This window comes from Strongylocentrotus purpuratus, unplaced genomic scaffold (assembly GCF_000002235.5).
Source record: "Strongylocentrotus purpuratus isolate Spur 01 unplaced genomic scaffold, Spur_5.0 spur5_scaffold_18, whole genome shotgun sequence".
Taxonomy (NCBI): Eukaryota; Metazoa; Echinodermata; class Echinoidea; order Camarodonta; family Strongylocentrotidae; genus Strongylocentrotus; species Strongylocentrotus purpuratus.
The window spans coordinates 9,787,358-9,808,419 of NW_022145603.1; the positions used below are offsets into that span (position 1 = coordinate 9,787,358).

At 37.1% G+C, this 21,062-nt stretch overlaps 1 protein-coding gene across 1 annotated transcript; it reads left to right on the top strand.

The window, feature by feature from the left end:
• The first annotated feature begins 203 nt into the window (after positions 1-203).
• Positions 204-19,158, top strand: LOC584999 (fatty acyl-CoA reductase 1). Its single transcript, XM_030989170.1, is given in 15 exon segments — positions 204-519; positions 2,343-2,561; positions 4,126-4,301; positions 7,444-7,516; positions 8,611-8,717; positions 9,499-9,676; positions 10,004-10,048; positions 10,880-10,998; positions 11,482-11,549; positions 12,130-12,152; positions 12,155-12,207; positions 12,570-12,659; positions 13,175-13,304; positions 14,049-14,176; positions 15,605-19,158. Coding segments are annotated over 15 exon segments (1,683 nt in total). The 5' UTR covers positions 204-414; the 3' UTR covers positions 15,774-19,158.
• Positions 19,159-21,062: the final 1,904 nt, after the last annotated feature.

The window sequence follows — 21,062 nt, forward strand, 5'->3', positions numbered from 1 at the left end:
GGTGTACCTTGGACAGAGTATTTGGACTGCAAATCACTGCAGGCAGATAGTAGAATTGTAAGCTTCCAATTGTCATGGAAACACAGACTTATCTTATCAATGCTTCTCAAAAGCAGGTCAGCGGCAAGATAGGGGATGCCGAAAGAGCTTAAATAGAACCCCCAAATCCTATCTTGTCAGAAACTAACTCCATCTTCATCAAGCTAACGTCTTTAACCAATCTCGTCAATCGAATCTGGATACCTATCAACTGTTCAAAGACTGTATCTCACACAACGATTCCATCTTGTTTGAGCTTGAATTAGCCAACACAATTTCATCTTTTGACAACTCAAGAGTCTCGAGTATAGAAGCTTTGACATACTCTGTCTTTGGTATTGTCTCCTGGGTATAAAGTCTAGTAGCGCAGGCACAATGCCTTGCTTTGACGATAACGGCCCTATCTGCGCCCCACTTGATGGAGAGCATTCCTCGGGTTCAGGCGGTGTCGTAGATGTCACTGACGAAGCTTTTGCTATGGTGAGCATTAATTGTCTGGCTTAGGAGTATTTTGCGGTATGGTATCTCACAGTGTGAAGACTCAACTTTTTTTTTTCTTTGTACAAATTGTGCAGAACGTTGCTTGTCATTGGTGTGAACATGTATTGTACATATACATGGATGGTGCAAAATGGCTGTATCTTTTTGCATACAGGTACATGTACATGTACATGTAGTACATACACAATTACACATCTGGGCAAAAACATCTACCGGTAATTCTTGTCCATGTGTAATGTACATGTACATGTACATGTGTGTGTCTGTGTTTGATTTATGTGAGAGTTAGCATCATTCTGGCTTTAAATTGCTATAGTTTTCATAGTTTTCACATTTGTCCTTTTATTTGATACACGTACGCATGTACTATGGTACATGTAATAATGGTACACACCAGTGGGCTGGATAACATGAAGGGTTGATAAGTCGTTCACCGCTACTTTGGGGCTTTATAATTATACTTTAATATAATCGGATGGTATCTGTAAAGAAATTAGTACAAATCCTTGGTATTCTACATGTATTTCAAGTATGTGTTCTGCACTGATTTAACTGTACGGAATGTACATGTACAAGTACAGTACATCTATGAGTGTCAACACAACAGTGCACACAAAATATATTTGTGCATACAATGTACAGCAAATGCAGTCTTTATAATTTCAAAGGTTCTTGCATTTTCATATCCAGATGTAATAAATGCTTCCACAATCCACAATTTAGCAGAGATTAGTACGTTGATGGTTTCCATGAAACATACTTGAATGAAATGTACCAGGAAATAACTCGCCTCTATTTTGAGTGATGTGCTCTGTGAAAGAGTATAGCCTTGATGAATCTCTGTCATCAGCTTGTATGCAAACAAAATAAATATGTGTATGTATTGTAATTTGATACCAATTACCAGTATTTTTAACCAGTGCAAGTAACAATTCACATTGTATGGGCCTTGTATAGGACTACATGTAGTTCCTTTTCAGGCTTATTGGATTGAACCAACTCTTTATCATGTCTGCACCAAAGACATTTCCTGAAACTCTGAAAGGATTTGTTTTTGTTTTTTAACCAGTAGCAAATTCTCAAACAGCTCCTGTTAACATGTTTAGCAGTATTGTCACAGAATTACAATTTACAAGTCACCAACAAGTGACAAATGGCGGTGACTTGTTGAATTAAAAAAAAAAAAAAAATGCTCTGACTTGAGTCTGTTGGAAATGTTTTCTATGTCACTGCAAAATCAAATTGTATTCTGTAGGTTAAATTCAATGGCAGATATTCATAAAAAGAAACTGACTTCATCCAAGTTAAGAGTTAGTCCATTGTTTTAAGGACCACCAAGTGTCAACATTGTCATCCAATAAAATTACCATATTTTCATAATATCTAATGAAGTAAACAAAAACAATGTCATGAAATCCATTTTCATTTAAAGACTGGATTTATGTTTTAAAATTCATTTTGATACAGAATTACAGTGAATTGTACGGAATACATATTTACAGGTACATGTGACACTCCATACATGTACAGTACATGTAAGTCAGTTGACATACTTAAACAGATTAAAGTTACATACATGTATAGTCCACCTTTACTTTTTTCTTCATATTTACTATGAACCACAATTGTAAGACTTTTTGTCTCTTCTTTCTTTCTTCCTTCAGAAGTTGAACTTTATTTAACACTAAGCATTCCATAAATCAGTGGTTTACATTATAAATGGAAGAGTCTACTTTTATGCGTGCAATAATATAGATGAATGTAACACTTTTTTTTTGTCTCTCCTTCCTTTCTTCTCTTAGAAGTTGAATAATCTTCCCGCAAGCATGGCGTACTGCTCCATCGGTGAATTCTACGCCGGCAAGACGTTGATGATCACCGGCGCCACCGGCTTCATCGGCAAGGTGATGCTGGAGAAGCTCATGAGATGCTGCCCAGACATCAAGAAAGTCTTCCTCCTCATCAGGCCCAAGTCAGGCCAGAGGGCGGCTGCTCGAATCCAGGAGATCACTGCTGGCTTGGTGAGTCAAAGTTGAAAGTTTTAAAGCCCCACTGCACTACTTAATCTACTTGCGCCCTCTATATGGCAAAAAATGCCTAACCGGTGCCTGTTGGTCCCCCACGATCCTCTTTTTCTTACGTTAATTGAGAGCTGAGTTGATGAGAGAGCCACCTGTCAGTGACCTTGCTGGGTAGTCTAATCCCTCCTGGCCAAACTAGTACAGGCGGGATTTAAGTTCAGTCGTTATGAATAAAGTACAAAATTATGTTTCTCCGGCTTTGAATCCAGTTTCTGGCATTCTCAGACCGAAACAAAAAAAATCATACGGAGGAAAGCAGTAGCTGTGTTATTAATGAGGATCAAAACTTCAAAAGCTTTATATATTGGTATTAAAAAAGAGGATTTGAATATCATTTGACTTTCCAGAGCGTTTGACAGTGATAGTATAGTATTAATGACTGCTTTGAGAGAAATAGTTGTTTTATTACGCTCAAGGGAAGGTTAGAATTGTGCTATTCCCCGAGGCTTGCCGAGGGGAATAGCCCAATTCTAACCTTCCCGAGAGCGTATGAAAACAACTATTTCTCGAATATTAAAGCAGTCATTAATACTTTTATATGCCGAAAAAAAATAGACTAAAAAATGAAAAATTAAAAATATTTATCATTTTTGTCGAAGACGGGATTCGAACTCTTGCGTACAACAAAAGATGTACCGAAAGCCAACGCTTAGACCACTCGGCTATGGCCCGCCGTTAACATGCTTGGCAGTTTTTTCCAATATATACATTAAAATGGATTGAAACCGGCTTCGCGTGTGATGAATGCTTCGCAAAAGCTCCATATACGGACTCTTCTTTTACTTTTGCAATGCATATTGGCACGAACTTAGATCAAGATCTATCGGCAGATGTTGTTTTTTTGTTTTTGGAAGTTTATTTTCGTCTTCATGTCAACAATGCAAGATAAAATTGTCGGTAAGATCGATCGAGATTCAATTGTATTGAAATTACCGACCAATCCTTCGCACACATACGGCATCCTCCATCGCTCAAACCATTTTTTAACATGTAAACCTATGGGGTAACCATGGACGCTGACCAACTTTTTTTAATAACCATGGTTATTAAAAATATTGAAATGTTTTATGCATGGTTACCGAGAATTTTACAGGAACAGTTGAAGTTTATGAATGCAATTCGACCAATCAGATGGCTGGATTTCTTAAGTGAGGTATATAATCACTGCTATACTTAGTCAAGGAAAGCAAGTTTTTGTCAAACGGGTTGTACAAGTTTCATATTTTTCTTCTATCAATACAGAAAAATTTCCCCAAACATCTTCTTTCCTTGTTATCCAATTAATGTTTGAGAATCGTAGATAGGTTCTTTCCTATGAGAGGGCATAGTATTACTGAATTACTTCAACTTTATCATGTCTGTACAAATCCAGTCAAACCTGTAGATAAAGGCCACTCAAGGGAAACAGAAAAAGTGGCCACTGTAGACAGGTTTGACTATACAAAGTAGCTTTGCTGCATCACTTCTGCTTCTGAACGGTTGATATTTTTTCCTTCTTCCACAGTTATTCGACAAAGTGAGGGAAGCCCAGCCCAACTTCCAGTCCAAACTGATCGCCATCGATTGCGACCTGACAGAACCGGACCTTGCCTTGAAGGAAGAAGATATCAAGACGCTACAAGAGGAAACAGAGCTCGCGTTCCACGTCGCCGCCACCGTCAGATTCGATGAGAAATTATCGTAAGTACAAATTTAGACATGTACTTGCAAGCATCTTTTGTTGGATAACGAACAGAAGCAAATCTAAGTATGGACTACAAACTTGCATTCATCATGTACCGCATTGTACCTACGATTGACTGAGGAGTGCATTCGAAATTCCATTTTTTGTTAATCCTGGTTGTGTGTATGTATGTGTGTGTGTGTGTGTGTGTGTGGGGGGGGGGGGGTAGTGGGCTTCTACAGGTATGACAACATTTCTTTTAGATTTTAGTTTGTAGATTAAAAGTTCATTAAATTGCTCTGATTGCTATGATTAATTTTGCGTTAGAAGGGGCTCCACACTAACTATTTCGGAAGGGGGCTCAGATTAAACCTTTTACAGTCTGTTTGCATAAGTCCTATGTAAAAAACTTTAAAATGTTACAGGCCTGGACTCATATTTTAGGCGTCTATGTGCCCCGGGTAGTGGCCAGCCCTGCATTATTAGATATCCTGTTTTAAAAAGCAGCTCTCTCTCACAAAACCTTATCTTAGACTTTTCTCTGCTTGCCGGTACAGTATGTTGAAATTAACAGCACATGCAGTATTTCTTGACTTAGTTGAACAATCTTACTCAATGACAAGCATGACCTCTGCGATTTAAGTTTCAGTCAATGATCTTCAAGACTTCAAGTGTCCTACTATTAAAAAACAAATATAGGTATGTACATTTGGGCGGACTCATCATAAGAAGTGTTTGCCTATTTCAATTTCTTATCACTCAAGCAGTATGAAAGAATGAGAAAAAAAAATGGTCCGACTGTTATATCAGAATATCAGACAGATAATAGCGTCTGAAGATACCGAAGAAGCATACAGGCGAAGCATGTAAGAATGACGGATCAAATGTCTCTGACTTTGTATGTTACATGTACATGTACATGTATATTTCCGATAACCTGTTCGGTACTATTTGATTTTGTAAAAATTTCCACAGCTTCCTTCCCGATTATTTAAGCTTCCTTCCTTGATTATTTAGGCTTGGTATTTATCAGATTAAAGGTCAACATGTAGAGTTAAGGATGACTTAGATCTGATGCCCGCTGCTTTTATTTGAACATGTAAATGAATGGCAACCAATTTCCTCTGCATGTTCACTGAGATCTGTCTTATAAGATGCACAAATTTGAAAAACTTTCAATTTCATGCTTTTTCATATTCATGGACACATACACAATACATGCACAAAAAAGTGCTATGCAAAACAATTCACCTTAATCCGGTAAAATGGTTTACTTTATGCTTGGTTTAACATGGGTTACACCTTGATTTGTGATTTAAATGCATAAAAACATGAATTTTCATTTGGCAAGCTGACTTTTCACGGCACTGTAGATATTTGGACATTTGAGGGTGTTTCAGGGTAGAAATAAATTGAGATTTGGTATATTTCATCAAAGACCTTGTACATTTAATTCATGACAAGTATCTCTTTCTCCTCCTTTCTCCACTCCCCCTCCTTTTCTCCCCTCCCCCTCCTTTTCTCCCTCCCTCCCTCCCTCCCTCCCTCCCTCCCTCCCTCATGTACCTTTTGCACTTGCCATTATTAAACAAAAAATACAGCCTGTCAGATTTAACATAATTGATTTATATATACAGGTAGGCTTTACCACCAAAACCATACAACATACCATGTCTATGTACATCTGGTTACTTTGACGACGCGCTGCAGGAATAAAATGTTTGCAGCTGCATTCTTTGTCAAACATTAGATCCTGCAAAAGCAAACATGTAACTCCAGAGTCCAATGTTGCTAAATTAGCATTGTGATATGGAGTGAAAAATGACTTTTATGGTATGGTAGTTTTGTACTGTCCAATTTTTAATAAATGACTTTCATATAATATGCATGAAAAAGATCCGGAAATGGAACAGATGTTTATATGTCCTGACATCATGCATATACATGTATGTAAAGAGCTGTTGATAGCAATTTAGCATACAGTGAATTTGAATGCAGTCATCCAGTTTAATGTGCAATAATGAAGTGCAGGTGAAAGATACTTTGTGTACGTTAACTTTAGCTACAGCTAGTGTTTCAAAAGTTTTGCAATCTAGACAAAAAGAGACCAACCTTACATACATGTAATAGGTTTTAACTCCCCCCCCCCCTCCGAATACATCAATGCATCTACATCTAATTGTAATCCTCCTGTTATCTTCTCTTTGCTTAATTCATCACACCCTCAAACGAAAGAAAAGATCTAATTTTATCCTGCATTATCAATCATTAACCATTTTGGTCATCTAATACTGCACAAAGACATGATTATTATATAAATACACCAGATTAAGGAGTCACCCAATATGCGGACACCGGTCTTCCTGCAAACAAGACCAGATTGGTTGCAGATAACATTTAAGGATACACGTGCAGATGCAGTACCACCGGCAAATGCAACTAGTAATGGTTAAGATTAAGTCTATACATGTACATGTAGGTGAGGGTTTATCTGGTTCAGCTTCAAGATTGCACAATCAACCAGAGGATTAGAGTGGGTTTAAGTAGCCTGACCGTTGTGCGTTGGTTGCATTTTATAAAACTGTGGAAGTCACTTTGTAGACAATGACTTTGATTATGACTTTGATAGTGGACAAGAGTTATACAGTGAAACCTGTACATAGAGACCACTCAAGGGAGACAAGAAAAGTGATCTCTATAGGCAGGGGACTTAATGTACAGATTCCTTTAGTACAGGTTTCAATGAGAAACCATATTTAAGGGAAAACAAAAATGTTGTCTTTAAAGACAGGTGGTCTCTATACAGGTGGTTTCTATACAGGTGGTTTCTAATGTACATTATAACTGTCACGATGGAGTTTGTGAACATTGTACACATTTTAACAGGGAAGGGGAGGGAGGGGGGGGGGGGAGAAGAGAATAATCATATTTCTTTCCCTTAAATCATGATTTACTTGACTATTGACATGAATACAAAATTGTTGAATATATGTGTATGTGACTTGAAAGCATGAATTTTGCAAATGAAAAGAGAAAAAGGCGTGCAATAGAGCTGGCAAAAACATCATTGCCTAGTGCCTAATAAAATAAATGACTGATATAGTGTATAAAGTTTCACAATAGTTTTAACCCAATTTTTCACTTCATTTCCCAACCCAGGCTCTCCCTACACCTGAACGTATACGCCACCAAAAAGATCCTCCAACTGGCTCAAGGGATGAAGAAATTACTGGTAAATACATGTCTACATGTTTTTTAATATTCCCCGTTTTAACATTTCTCAAACTTACATTGTCAGGGGGTGTTTCACAAAGATTCTAAAAGTCGAACTCAATCTAAGTTGGATTTGAATATTATGGAGAGCCATTTAAAGCCTTGAAGTAAAATATATTCAAAAGTGAAAATTCAAGTATTTTAGAATTTTTATAACTTCCACATCAAGAAAATGATATCTCCTTGATAATTGAAATAATGAATGATTTGAATCAACATGTTATGCCTTTTAAAATAACTTTTTACAAAATATTGTCATAGATGCTAATGCTAATGGCTTTCCATAATTTTAAGTCCAACTTACAGATAAGTTCAACTTAGGATCTTTGTGAAACACCTCCCAGAACTGCAATATGATAGAAAGCGGTCTTTAATAACCTGTAGCCCTGGGAAAAATTAAAGCATTGGAGTTTTTTTTAGCTCTGTAAAGCTTGAAAAGCGCTCTGGTAAAGAAAGCAAAAAGGGAGAAATACATTCAAATTTCTGTGCTGCAATCTTATTTTTTGACAGCAATACAAAACAAGCTCCGGTGATGAATTTTCTTTACAAGTGGTCACTTTTTACAGACCTGTGACCAATCTAAGGTGCATCTTATTTCATGAATCAGAGGAATATTTCATTGTGTTCCTTGTATATTTATATAATATTGGATGGCTTTGAGTGTGATACAAGAATATATTGCTTGAGCTATGACAATATTGGACAATTGCTCGAGCAATATATTCTTGTAACACACAAAAACGAGGTCATATAATATTATTATTATCTACTGATATCGGTCTGGCTAGCGAAATAACAAAATTAGACTTACATGTACCTCAGTAAATATGGCTTTGTTTTCCTGTGATATCGATATCGATAGTTGGAAGTTCCAGGATGACTGAGCAATACGAAAACGATATTGGTCAGTCATCTGGGTACTCCGCTAAAGATATTGAATACACTGAATTATTCTACCACTTGGAAGCCTAATTTATAGAAAATAATAATGGATAATGAAGATATCGCACTGTGTTCGCAAGTTATAACACTTTCCCTCCTCTTATTTTGCAGGTATTTCAACACGTCTCAACTGCCTATGCCAATTGCGACAGATCGAGGATAGAAGAAGTCGTCTACCCTCCTCCCGTCGACCCATACAAGATGTTGGATGCCGTAGAGTAAGTAACTCCCCTGTGACACCTTGTTTAACCATGAGCCAAACATTCCAAGACAATAAAAAAAATACACGGGGGCTCAGGGCAACTGTGCCCCCGAAATGCCCAAAAGAGCCCCCGAAAATCAGAAAAGAGCCCCCATAAATTTGCATAAAGTTCAATGCAAAACAAATTTCAGAGTGATATTTTATGCAGGCAAGCTTGAAAAGTAGCCCCCGAAAAATAAATATTAATTTTTTCCCTGTTCCAAGATATTTTTCTCGTTCAAATTGCATTATAAGACACGTTTGCATTCTAAATGGTAACTGCACGCAACAAAGTTCCTGCGAGTCTTTACTGAGCTCTTGTTATAGGATATAGAAATGTGATGCAGTTACACTTTACATCATAAATCAAACTCCACGTTTTTTCTGCGTCGCTTCTGAACAAGGCCTAATGAAAAACATATTCTTGAAGGGATTGTGTATCTTTGCCTCTGATTCTAAACAAGTCCTGGATTTAACTCATGCTGCAATCATAATTTATAAACCCAAAGGTCAGTCAGGAATCCCATGACTTTTACAAGCTGATCACCTGTCTGATTGTCAAAATATTTATGATTGGAATTAGAAATGTCAAAACCATTTGCCAAACAGTTTTGAACAGCACTACAATCTATTGGAGAAGCACAATATTTGTAGGGCTTCGATATTACACCATATCACAGACACTGATAACACGTAGGGCCATGCATCTCAGATTTGTGAAACTGAAAACATTGTTAAACACATTCTTAATGTTGCAGATGGATGTCAGAAGACATGATCCAGACATTGACCCCCAAGCTCCTGGGGAAGAGACCAAACACATACACCTTCACTAAGGCTCTTGCAGAGTACGTCGTTATGGAGGAAGGCAAGGGCATGCCAATCTGCATCACAAGGCCGTCCATCGTCGGGGCATCGTGGAAGGAACCTTTCCCCGTAAGTCTTAAGTTTCTTAACAATAGTCATTGAGGGGGGGGGGGGGGAGGGGGAGGGGATGGAAGGAAAGAGTTATGATGTTAGATGGTATCAAAACAGATGATACAAGCTCTAGGCAGGAAAGGATGGAGTGTGCCTATGGGAATAAATGAATCCAGTAGTCATTGGGTGCACAAATAACTAATGGTTGAATGTAAAGTTGTGAACATACATACAAGAAAATCTTCAATCTTTTATTGAATGTGAAATCTTCAATCTGCTAGTAAACCGATTTTTTTTCTCCAGTACATCTGTATTATTCTTGTTTTGTTTTTATATTTTTTTCAGGGATGGATCGATAACTTTAATGGCCCAAGTGGAGTCTTTATCGCTGTAAGTAACCCATTATTTGAGAAAGAATATTTGTGCCCTGAACTTTAAAGGGAATATAGCATCTGCATATCCACCACTTGCCACATGCTGTTGATACCACTCACTGCCTTTAATAGAGAGGGTTGTGCAAGGATTAAAAAAAAGGTCTGGGGGTATTTACCAAGTTAAACCATCAATGGAGTAAATCAAAAAGAGCTTGACACTTGTTCCATAGATAAATTAACTAATTCAAAGTAGGTTTATCTAAATGGAACCATCAATGAATTAGTCAAACCAGGGCCCCAATTCATAAAAACTTGTCATCAGTGACAAATGACAGTTTTTGTTATAAGTTAGTGAAATCCATGCTTCTGATTGGTTATCAGCAGATTTGTCAATGATTTTTGTCATTTGTCATTGAAAAAGGCTTTGTGAAACACGGCCCAGCTTTAACTAAAGTCTGCTAGTATGAATATCAGCCGATATTTCTTCCAACTTGAAGCACTAATCTTCTATGCTTTCCTCCTACTCTTCCTGTAGTTCGACAAAAAGATTATAGAGAGAAGTACTTGTTGGAAAATGTCTATTTTGTTCTTTCTTCTGGTATGAGCTTACAGTAAATTCACTCTTTAATTTAATTTGATAATACAGTCAAACCTGTTTTAGCAACCATCTGTCTACAAAGACAACTCCCCCCCCCCCTTGAAAATGGTTTATCTTTGAAACATGTACTAAAGGAACCTGTACATAAAGACCGCTTTTCTGTCTCCCTTGAGTGGTCTTTATAGACAGGTTTCACTGTACTTTGAACTTGAAGCACTAACCTTCAACCATTTGCTATCACTCCTGTAGGTCGGCAAAGGCTTGCTGAGGACGATGATCGGTGACGCGGACGCTGTCGTCGACATCTCTCCCGTTGATTTTGTAGTCAATGCAATGATCGGTGCAACGTGGCATACAGGTGTCCATAAGTAAGTGGATCAAAGTTCTCTTGTCAAAAATACTATTCAGATTCCAAAAATGGCGTAAAATCATTGAAAATAGTTAGAATGTGTATATTGGTTCCCAAGCAGTGACGATATGACTTTCAGATTATATATTACATTTTACTTCTGTAAACGGCTATACTTCCGATGAAAGGGACATTAGATGGGAGTACCCCAAGGCTCATTATTGGGCCCTGTATTATTCCCAAAATTTGTTGAATGCATATGTGGTTTCTAAATAGATATATCTTCAAACTCTGTTTGAATTGTTCTACTGTTGGTGATGATTTCAATTGAGGAGAGAGACTGTACCAAGTTTGGTAGCAGCAGAGGAGAAGGCTGCATTATCAGCTCCGTGTATTCTGTTGTATAGTAGAAATCAGTGATGTCCTTGCAGCATTCATTCTATGTACATTTAGAATGAGGAATAAAACTGGTATCCCTTTTCGATATGTTCATTATACACAGACCTGCCAACATCCCAATCTACAACTTGGTCACCAGTCCTGTCAACCCAAACAGATGGGGAGACGTAGGTAAGTCGAACAAAAGCAATTTCTAAATGTTCTTTTACCGGAATTTAGAGGATTTAATGTTGAATTTATTCAGAGAATGTATTTCTGTCAATAATTATGTATGTCATTGGTGTAGAATTTCATATTTTTGGAGGTAAATGTTGCCTGTTTGGTGTCAGAACGGCGTTAACTCATTTACTTTAACAGAGATTTAATTCCCTTCTGGTGCTGAATTGAAATATTATTGAGTAACAGGAATTAATTCATAGGATTGTCTCATATGCACAACTGTCAGAAATGATAGATGTCTTCTTCTTCAAAATAATCTGCCTCCTTCACTCCTGAAGATTCTTGCAGATGTGTGCAAGTGCATGTGTGTGGCGACATAGGGATGCCCAGGTGTGCAGGTGAAAGGTGTATATATACATAGTGCCAGTAAAAAATTGCCGGAATTTACTTCCCCCCGGTCTTTAGTTGTCGCTGAATTGTCATGAAAAGAGAATGATAATGACTCAGCTAGTACTTTTTTTTATTCAGCTTGTTCAATTTGAATCTTAATCTTAATCTTGCGTATCTCTATTTCATTATTCTTTTATCGTAGAAATCATCCCAGACCTCTACAACAGAATTCCCTCGAGAAGGTGTTCAGACGGCCCAGAGCAGCACTCACTAAATACCCGTAAGAACACATTACATCTATGTATTTATGTATTACTATGTTCCCACAAAAAAGTATTTATCAGTTGTGTATCTTTTATGATTTATATAAAATACATTCCAAATACTTGTAATAAAAAGGGACAAAAAAGTTTGTTTAAAAATATTGTTATGACCAATAGAAATCACTTTTAATACAAAAAAATATATAATAATGCACTGACTGGTCAAGAATAAAAAAAAATTTAAAAAATTCAAAAAAATTATAAAAAAACATGGCGTCCGAATATTCAAGTATTCGCTTGTAAGCCTGGGAGTGTACTCGGGTACCCCATTACACTGTTGTGCACAGACTTATATTGCATTGTTATGCTCTATCAACAGACTAGCCTTTGAATATGTCAACCTGGTGAGTGCTAAGATCCCAGCATACATCATGGATTGCGTCCTAAGGTTACAAGGAAAGAAACCTCAGTAAGTATTATGAAAGTACTCTGACGTAGATGCACCAGTGATAGTGGCTTCAGGCTTAAACAGAAAGAGAGAGAGAGAGAGAGGAAGAAAGAGAGAGGGAGAGAGTGAGAGAGAGAAAGAAAGAGAGAGGAAGAAAGAGAAAGAGTGAGAGAGAGTGAGAGAGAAAGAAAGGGAGAGGAAGAAAGAGAAAGAGAGAGATGGTGAAAGAGAGAGGAAGAAAGAGAGAGAGAGAGAGGAAGAAAGAGAGAGAGAGAGAGAGGAAGAAAGAGAAAGAAAGAGAAAGAGAGAGAGAGAGAGAGAGGAAGAAAGTGTGGGAGGAACAGAAAGAGCAAACGACTGAAAGCGAGAGAAAGAGAAAACACAAAACAGAAAGATTTTGTCCTAAATGTTCAGTCTAAAATAGTAATGACCTGTGTTGGATAAATATCTTTTAAAGGATATTTAAGGTAAATGTTGTAATAATAGATTTGTAGGTCTGTGATTGGTGATGAGATTTATTGAATTTTTTTGTGCAGGATGATGAAGGTAAACAGCAAGATCACCAAGATGGTGCACACTCTGAAGTACTTCACCAACAACACATGGGAGTGGACCAATCAGAACACGATAGCCCTCTCGGCCGCTATGAGCGAGGAGGATAGGAAGGTAGGTTTACCATCGGGACGGACCAGAGCCATCTATACACAGAGTTGGGCCAACTTGGTTTCACTGGGTCACAACATGGCGTATATTCATTTGTTTTGTGCTTGCCCAACAACGCAGTATAGTCGCCGTATTGTGTTCGACTCGAACCGCCTTGGCCAAACTCTGTGTATAGACGGCTCTGATCGGGGTGACGGCACTCCTAATCTACCCCATGAGCAAAAATATATCCTGCAATATCCAAGTCAAGTCATGGCACTTATTTCCTTAGGCAGGACATAAGTTTTCATTTGCCACCCTCCACCCAGGTGTCCAAACTGTACCCGGTAGGATGCAAAGGTTGGCGTGGTTGGATTTGCATGTGTGCGCTTGTACTATGGTGCCTGGTAAGAATACTCCCCAGGGAGTGGAGCGTGTGTACTGTCATGGTCAGATTAGTTGTTGAATCCAATGCCCGAGATGATAATAATTATGACAATGTAAAGCCCTTAGAAATTAAGTAGTATTAAAGCCCCACTGCACTAGTTTGGCAAGGAGGGATTAGACCTCCCTGCGTGGTCACTGACAGGTTGTTATCTCATTAAATCAGCTCTCAATGAACATAAGAAAAAGGGGACCTTGGGGGACCAACGGGTACTGCATAGGCATTATTTGCTATATATAGAGGGCGCTAGTAGCTACAATTAGTGCAGTCCCGCTTTAAGTGCTATACAAATGTGACTATTTTGATTATTATTACTTTTGCAGGTGTACTTCACGGACGTGAGACCACTCCATTGGCCGACCTACCTAGAAGCCTACTGCCTTGGCACCAAGAAATACGTTCTTAAAGAAGACATGAATGACATCCCGGCAGCACGCAGCCATCTCAAAATGTAAGCACTCATATCAGTCATTATACTCCTGGGGGTGTTTCACAAAGATCCTAAGCCAAACTTAACTCTAAGTTGGACTTAGATATTACGGAAAGCCATTTGTAGCCTCAAAATAACATATATTCAAAAGCGAAAAATGAAGTAATTTCAGGACTTTTTATAAATTCCACATCAAGAACATGAAATCTCCTTGATAATAGGAAATATGAATGATTTGAATAAACATTTTATGCCTCTTAAAATAACTTTTACAATATATTTTCATAGATGCTTTTCATAATTGTTTAGTCCAAATTAGAGATAAGTTCAATTTAGAATCTTTGTGAGACACCCTCTTGGAACATAATATTGAATAATGATGATTTAATGAGAAGGTTGAGTTCTGGGGAGAGCGTTATCATTCTTATTATGCAAGTGTGGAAGAACATCAGATGAGACATGTTCCCTGAAAAGCATGGCTCTTCAAATGCCTTCATATTCTTAATATGACATGTAACAGCTTAACTTCATCTTTAACTCTATGACACCCTTTTCATAAACTAATTTTGTCTGACCATATATTTACATGTGTAGATAAACAGCATCTGCTAAAATACTGACATGTCATTATGTGTGTTCTGAGCTAGGAGGATATTAACTTGCATCCTTTAAAGGTACTATGTCCCTTTTGCAGCCAACATCAAATTCTGTAGAACTTTGCAGGAATTATTAATATGTCATGTATGTCCTATCTGTGAAATTTAAACATTAGCAGTGTCCTAATATTCAAATTATGCAAGGAAACCGTTTACTTGCTAGACTGCACTGTCAGACACTATTGAGTGACCGACTGGCTTTTTTCTTCTTTGGTAATAACATACATAAAATGAGCTGTAAAGGGTTCACGAGCATAAGTCTACATCAATAACCCACTTCTTGTAATGGACAAAATTAAACTGATTTAATCTTTGCGCAGCATAAAACGTACGACCATTCGGTACAATGGTCTGAAAATCAGACTATTACATACAGGCTCTATAGCTCTAAGGTCGATTCGACAACTAATAGTCGTTATTTTCAAGCCCCCCCCCCCCCCTTTTTTTAAGGGAAGTTCTAATTTGTATTATCTTTCAAATGCCGTTTGAATTTAACCTTTTCTCATTTTTTAGGTCTGCATATGGGACATAGTACCTTTAAGACAGGGTTCATGCCCTTCTACATCAGGGACCCGTTTCACAAAGCCTTTTTTCAATGACAAATGACAAAAATCAGTGACAAATCTGCTGATAACCAATCAGAAGCAAGGATTTCAGTAGCTTATAACAGTAGCTTGTAACTTGTTATTGATAACAAGTTTTATGAAACAGGCCCTGAACAGAAGATAATTTTCGTACCTTTTGGGTTTAATAAGATGATTGATTGCATTGCTGCTCTCTTGTCTTCCTTCAGGTTGCGTAACATCCGATGGACGTTCAACACCGTTCTCCTAGTCGTCTTCTGGCGTGTTCTCATCGCCCGCTCTCAGCTCGCCCGCAACCTCTGGGCATTTGTCATCAACATCTTCTTCAGATTCCTGCGCTACTGCCGCGTGACGAGCACCATCGCTCGCACCCATTGAGCGCGAGCGACCCAACGAGGGCGCCACAACCGTGGTGCCAGTCTTTTGATGATTGGACGATCCCGCCATTTGTATAGCATGAACTGAAGCGGTGTTCGTCTTCTTTATTTCTGACGTGCAATGCTCCGTCGAGGGTCGATGGTACCTCGCTAGATGTTGTATACTTCTATATTTCCTGCACTGACTCTAGACTCTAGACGGCCAGTAAAGTGGCCACTGTAGACGTGTGGTCTTTCTGAAGCAGTCCTAATACATGTACTAATTCGATGAGGTAGACCGATGGAGTGGTCGTTGTAGGTGGCCTTTCTGAATAGGCTCTATCAAGCATGTTACTTTCTCTAGAAAGATAATATTGGTGTTGGCTATTAGTAGACATACGAACACTGTAGAAGGGTGGCCTGTACAGAGCATTTAACACAAAGACAGGTTTGACTAACACGTTTTTTTTCCCTTCTTTTTGTTGAGTAAAGCTCCTCCATTTAAGATGAGGAGTGTTTGTGAGCAGGACCTAGACTGTTTCCAGACAAGTTTGTCAGGTTTAGCGTAGGGATCAAGCGCAAAGAACATACGTGCAGCATATCTTGCACTCTGAAGGGTTATCATCTACATTACTATATTCTTCAGTCCCGACGTACCGACACTTCTCTATTTATGTCTTCAAGTAATGACATGTAAATTATTCACTCGTGGGAGAGAAAAAAGTACAGTAAACTTACAATGATTCTCTCTATAGATGCTCATGAAAATCACCATGATTTGAAAACTCAGGCACAAGAGCATGAGTCATGACTTGGATAATTTATGTGCATGCAAATTTCAAAGTTGATGATTATGTAAGCATTTTTCACTGGTGTTAAAATCTGTGGTCTGTGAAGTATATTTAAGATGCTAGACAGACAATCTTAGCTATGGTATTTATTTTTGTTTGATTTGAATGCGCGGTCGCATACACTGGGCAGAATCATCATTAGAGTAACTTCAATACCTTTTTTCCAAGATGTCATTTTGATTGGTCAATTTTCTCCTTTCTTCTGGGATTCCAGTTTTGAGGTTATTAATCGGTTTTAGGTCCCGACAATTATTTGAGGGCTTCAAGTTTTGCAGCGTGTATGGAGTTAGAGCACGTTTCTGGATCTCTTTCCAGGCTCATAGGGCAAAATCATAGCTATCTTAGAGACATAGTTGCATCACCAGAGTTTGTCTCTGATTGGTCAGTCATTAAAATGGATCCTCTGCAGTTCCCTTAGAGATTGTACAAAGGAGGGAACAGGGAACTGTTAGGAGCTCCATGACTTAACCTATGAACGTGTACACTTCCATGTGTTGCAGCTATGTCTCTCAATGTGCTATGGGTATCCCTTTCTCTCTAGTACTGTACAATTGACATTTTTCTTCTATATGTGTTGGAGATTGTGTGTGAAAAACTTGCTAGGAGTTCAGCTTTGTTTTTGATAAATTTCATCAAAAGTGCATTTGTGATTCTATGAAACTCATTTAGTGGAGAATTATTGTAGAATGATATATTGCATTGTATCAATTTTGTTATTATTTTATCATATGATAGTGGATACTCTTAATCTTGGGGTTACTTATTGATAAAATGTAATTTTGTGCTTTCTGTAGAAAGTTATATCCATTTTGAATTATGAATGTAATTTGTCTCGTAGTGTTCCAGTCATGAAGAAGATTTGAAAGGTCAGGTCAGGTCGGCAGCTCCCGACCAACCAGTTGAAGGTTTAGCAATCTGTTTTGTACAAAATATATTTATGCACTAAATATTTACCGGTACCTCCACTTTGATAACACAACTGAAATGTTTATCCTCATCGTTTTATCTTGAAATTGGCTGGACTTGAATTTAGTGCTAGTTGATCCCACCTTCAAACTGTGTATGAAGCTATGGAATGGAAGTCTGTTGCATAATATGTTAAGAGGAAGATATTTCTTTCAAAAAGACAGATGCTCCTGTGTTAGATGTGGGAAGGAGGAATTTTTTTCAGGGACGAATTGCCCCAAATTATCTGTTCTTTATTTTTTGGGTGCCATGAAGGGTCTTGTCTTTTTTATGATCGGTTCCCTAATTTCATAATTCATTGTATAGAGAGTAGTCTAACTTATGAGGTAAGCCAACCGAATCATGTACTTCAAAATGATTTGAGAAAATGGCCACAATGGGTTTTGGTGTGAAAAATGGTTAAAAATTCATTATTCTATTAACATTTATTGTATTTCTCTTTTTATCTGTTAAAAACCAACATGTAAAGTTGTAAAATAATATATTGCGTTTGCAAATGATGTATATAACTGGCTTTGTACGGCAGCATATAACTTGGGTTTTCTCACGGTTTTCGTTGTAATATACATGAAGCGATTCGCTTGTAAATATTTGTACACATCTATGTATTTGATAAGGGCATAGTGTACGAAAGGCCTGTATCTACGCTTTCTTTTTTTAAAATTTATGATATATCTTCAAAATGAGTTTGTTGGCAATCAAATATATTCCTTCAATTCAATTGATAGGGTTGTACAAACTCTTGACATTTTGTGAAGCATATTGTCTTTTCTTTTCTACCAATAATTCGTTTATTAACAATTTGACAGAAAAAGGGTACTTTCATGGTTTGAATTTTTTGTGTCATAGTCAAATTCTGTATGAAATATCTTTTCATGAGCATCCTTCGCACTGTACCTTTATTTTTATTTCAAAATGGAGGAAAAATACCTCTAGTCCACACAATATATTATACTTTTGAACATGTACGTTTGAAAGTCTTACATTGAAATTGTTTCAGAATGGTCAAGTATCATCTTGCAGTGTTCTTAGGAAATTAGTTTTGTTTAATTACTTGTAAAAACGTGAACACGTTAGTAACATTCCACTGTAAAAGCATTATACCTGATCCCTCCTTTTAACTTGTTTCATTTCAAAAAGATTTGCTCTTGAAGAGTAAGAATTGACGAAATGTATTTAGATATATATATATGATTATTATAGGGTTATACTAAATATTTTATACAAATTAAATTTTCCTGAGTAATTGTTGAGCCAATGATATACATGTAATCTAAAAGTAGTAAAATTTATTATGTCTAGTAAAACAACCTCACAGAAAAACATTGCCAAATATTATGGTGGTTCTAATGAATGTGATTCATAAATTTTCTTATGATTTTGGTGTTAAAATGTGAAAGGTTTGCCCAAGCTCTTAAACATATACTAGAATCATGTTATTGTCAAGATGTACGTAATTTGTAAAGGTTTCTGATTTGAAATGCAAAATATTATAATTTGCCTTAGTTTTTGCCAATGGTAAAACAAAACCGAGGATGGGAAATACATTTGTAAGTTACTATTTAAACAATAAAGTGCAACTAAAAGTGAGCTTTGTGTTCTGTAGGATTATTTAATACCAATTATGTCTTTGTGTGGAAGATTTGTAGTTTTTAGATGTAAGAAGAAGTGAAATATGTATCAATATATATACAGAGAGAGAGAAAGAGAGTAAGAGAGAGAGAGATAAAGAAGAGAGAGAGATATAGAAGAGACAGATATAGGTGAGAGAGAGAGAGAGAGATACAGAAGAGAAAGATATAGATGAGAGAGAGAGATACAGAAGAGAAAGATATAGATGAGAGAGAGAGATACAGAAGAGAAAGATATAGATGAGAGAGAGAGAGATACAGAAGAGAAAGATATAGATGAGAGAGAGAGATACAGAAGAGAAAGATATAGATGAGAGAGAGAGAGATACAGAAGAGAAAGATATAGATGAGAGAGAGAGATACAGAAGAGAAAGATATAGATGAGAGAGAGAGAGAGAGAGAGAGATATAGAAGAGAAAGATATAGATGAGAGAGAGAGAAAGATATAGAAGAGCGAGAGAGAAAGAGATACAGAAGAGAAAGATATAGATGAGAGGGAGAGAGGGAGAGAGGGAGAGAGACAGAGAGAGAGAGAGTGAAAGAAACAGAAGAGAGAGAATGGGGGGGGGGGGGCAGAATAAGTGAGTGAGAGAAAGAGATAGAGACATAGAGAGAAAGGAAGATGTGCATCAAAGAGATCTCTTTTGATTAAAAGAGGATGATATTGATAATAATAATCCCTCTACTTCTCTCATACTCTCACAACTTTCCTCACACTTGTTTCTCCTTGATACCATGCCACACTTTCCCTTTTATGACCAACAAAATAATACAACCGTATGGCACGCAACATCTTCAATTCCAAGTTGAAAAAAAAAGAAGAAACATCAACTATCAACTTTATTATCAATTATTGCAAACTAACAGACATTTGAATGTGTACAAGTACCTATGAGAACGATAATAAATACACAATGTACATTGGACAATATAACTGTACAGTACTTTATATGTAGAAACTACTACACTTTTTGGAGCCAGAAGGTCGTTAAATCTGTGTAAAAGATAAAGTTAGCGTCCTTCTCGTTCCAAATGATATTTTGACTCCCTCCAAAAGTATAAAAGGCACTGGAAAATCAACAACCTCCCCCAAATGGAACACATTTTATGCATACAAAAACAAAAAGGAGACTACACACATACAAGTACAACATACTAGTATCATATATGAATGTACAATGTCTTGTATAAAAAAATGCATCAACGTAGAAAAATGCTATAGTTTTTATCTATAAGTTTTTCTTATCTGGAGAATTGGGAAATATTAGTCCAATTTTCTAGAAAAGTTTGGAAGATTCTATTAGTCATGGTATATCTACTTGCACAGTTAAGGGTGCATCGTGCGATATGCAAAATAAGAAAACAATATTGGAAATAAATCTTGCGTTATGTGGATTCGTTATCCATGCATATTTAATCAAATGGCAGTACAGTGAAAACGCAGAGGGCAATCCTACCCTCGTAATAAATAACTTCATTGGCATGAAAAAAGCAGAAAAATAAGAGTAATAGAAAGGCTTAAATCTAAAATACATCGTCCAATAATAAAAGAGTTATAAATGTTAGAAATATGAGATCACTATGGCTATGCACCTCTCAAAACAATCATTAAAATTGTGAAATAGTCAGGGATAAGTCTTCTTTTTGTCGCATACAAAAATATCAATAATATCTGACTTTTTCTTAAGTGCCTTCTTGCTTGGGGCACTATTCAAAATAAATTGTGGATGGTATATTATCAAAGGTCCTCTGTAAAGAAAAGACACTCGAGAGTCATACATTTTGAAAAATATGACACTTGGATTATTTTGTGTGTTGGAACAAATGGGAAAGTTTTCCGGCACTACATCACAATACCATTAC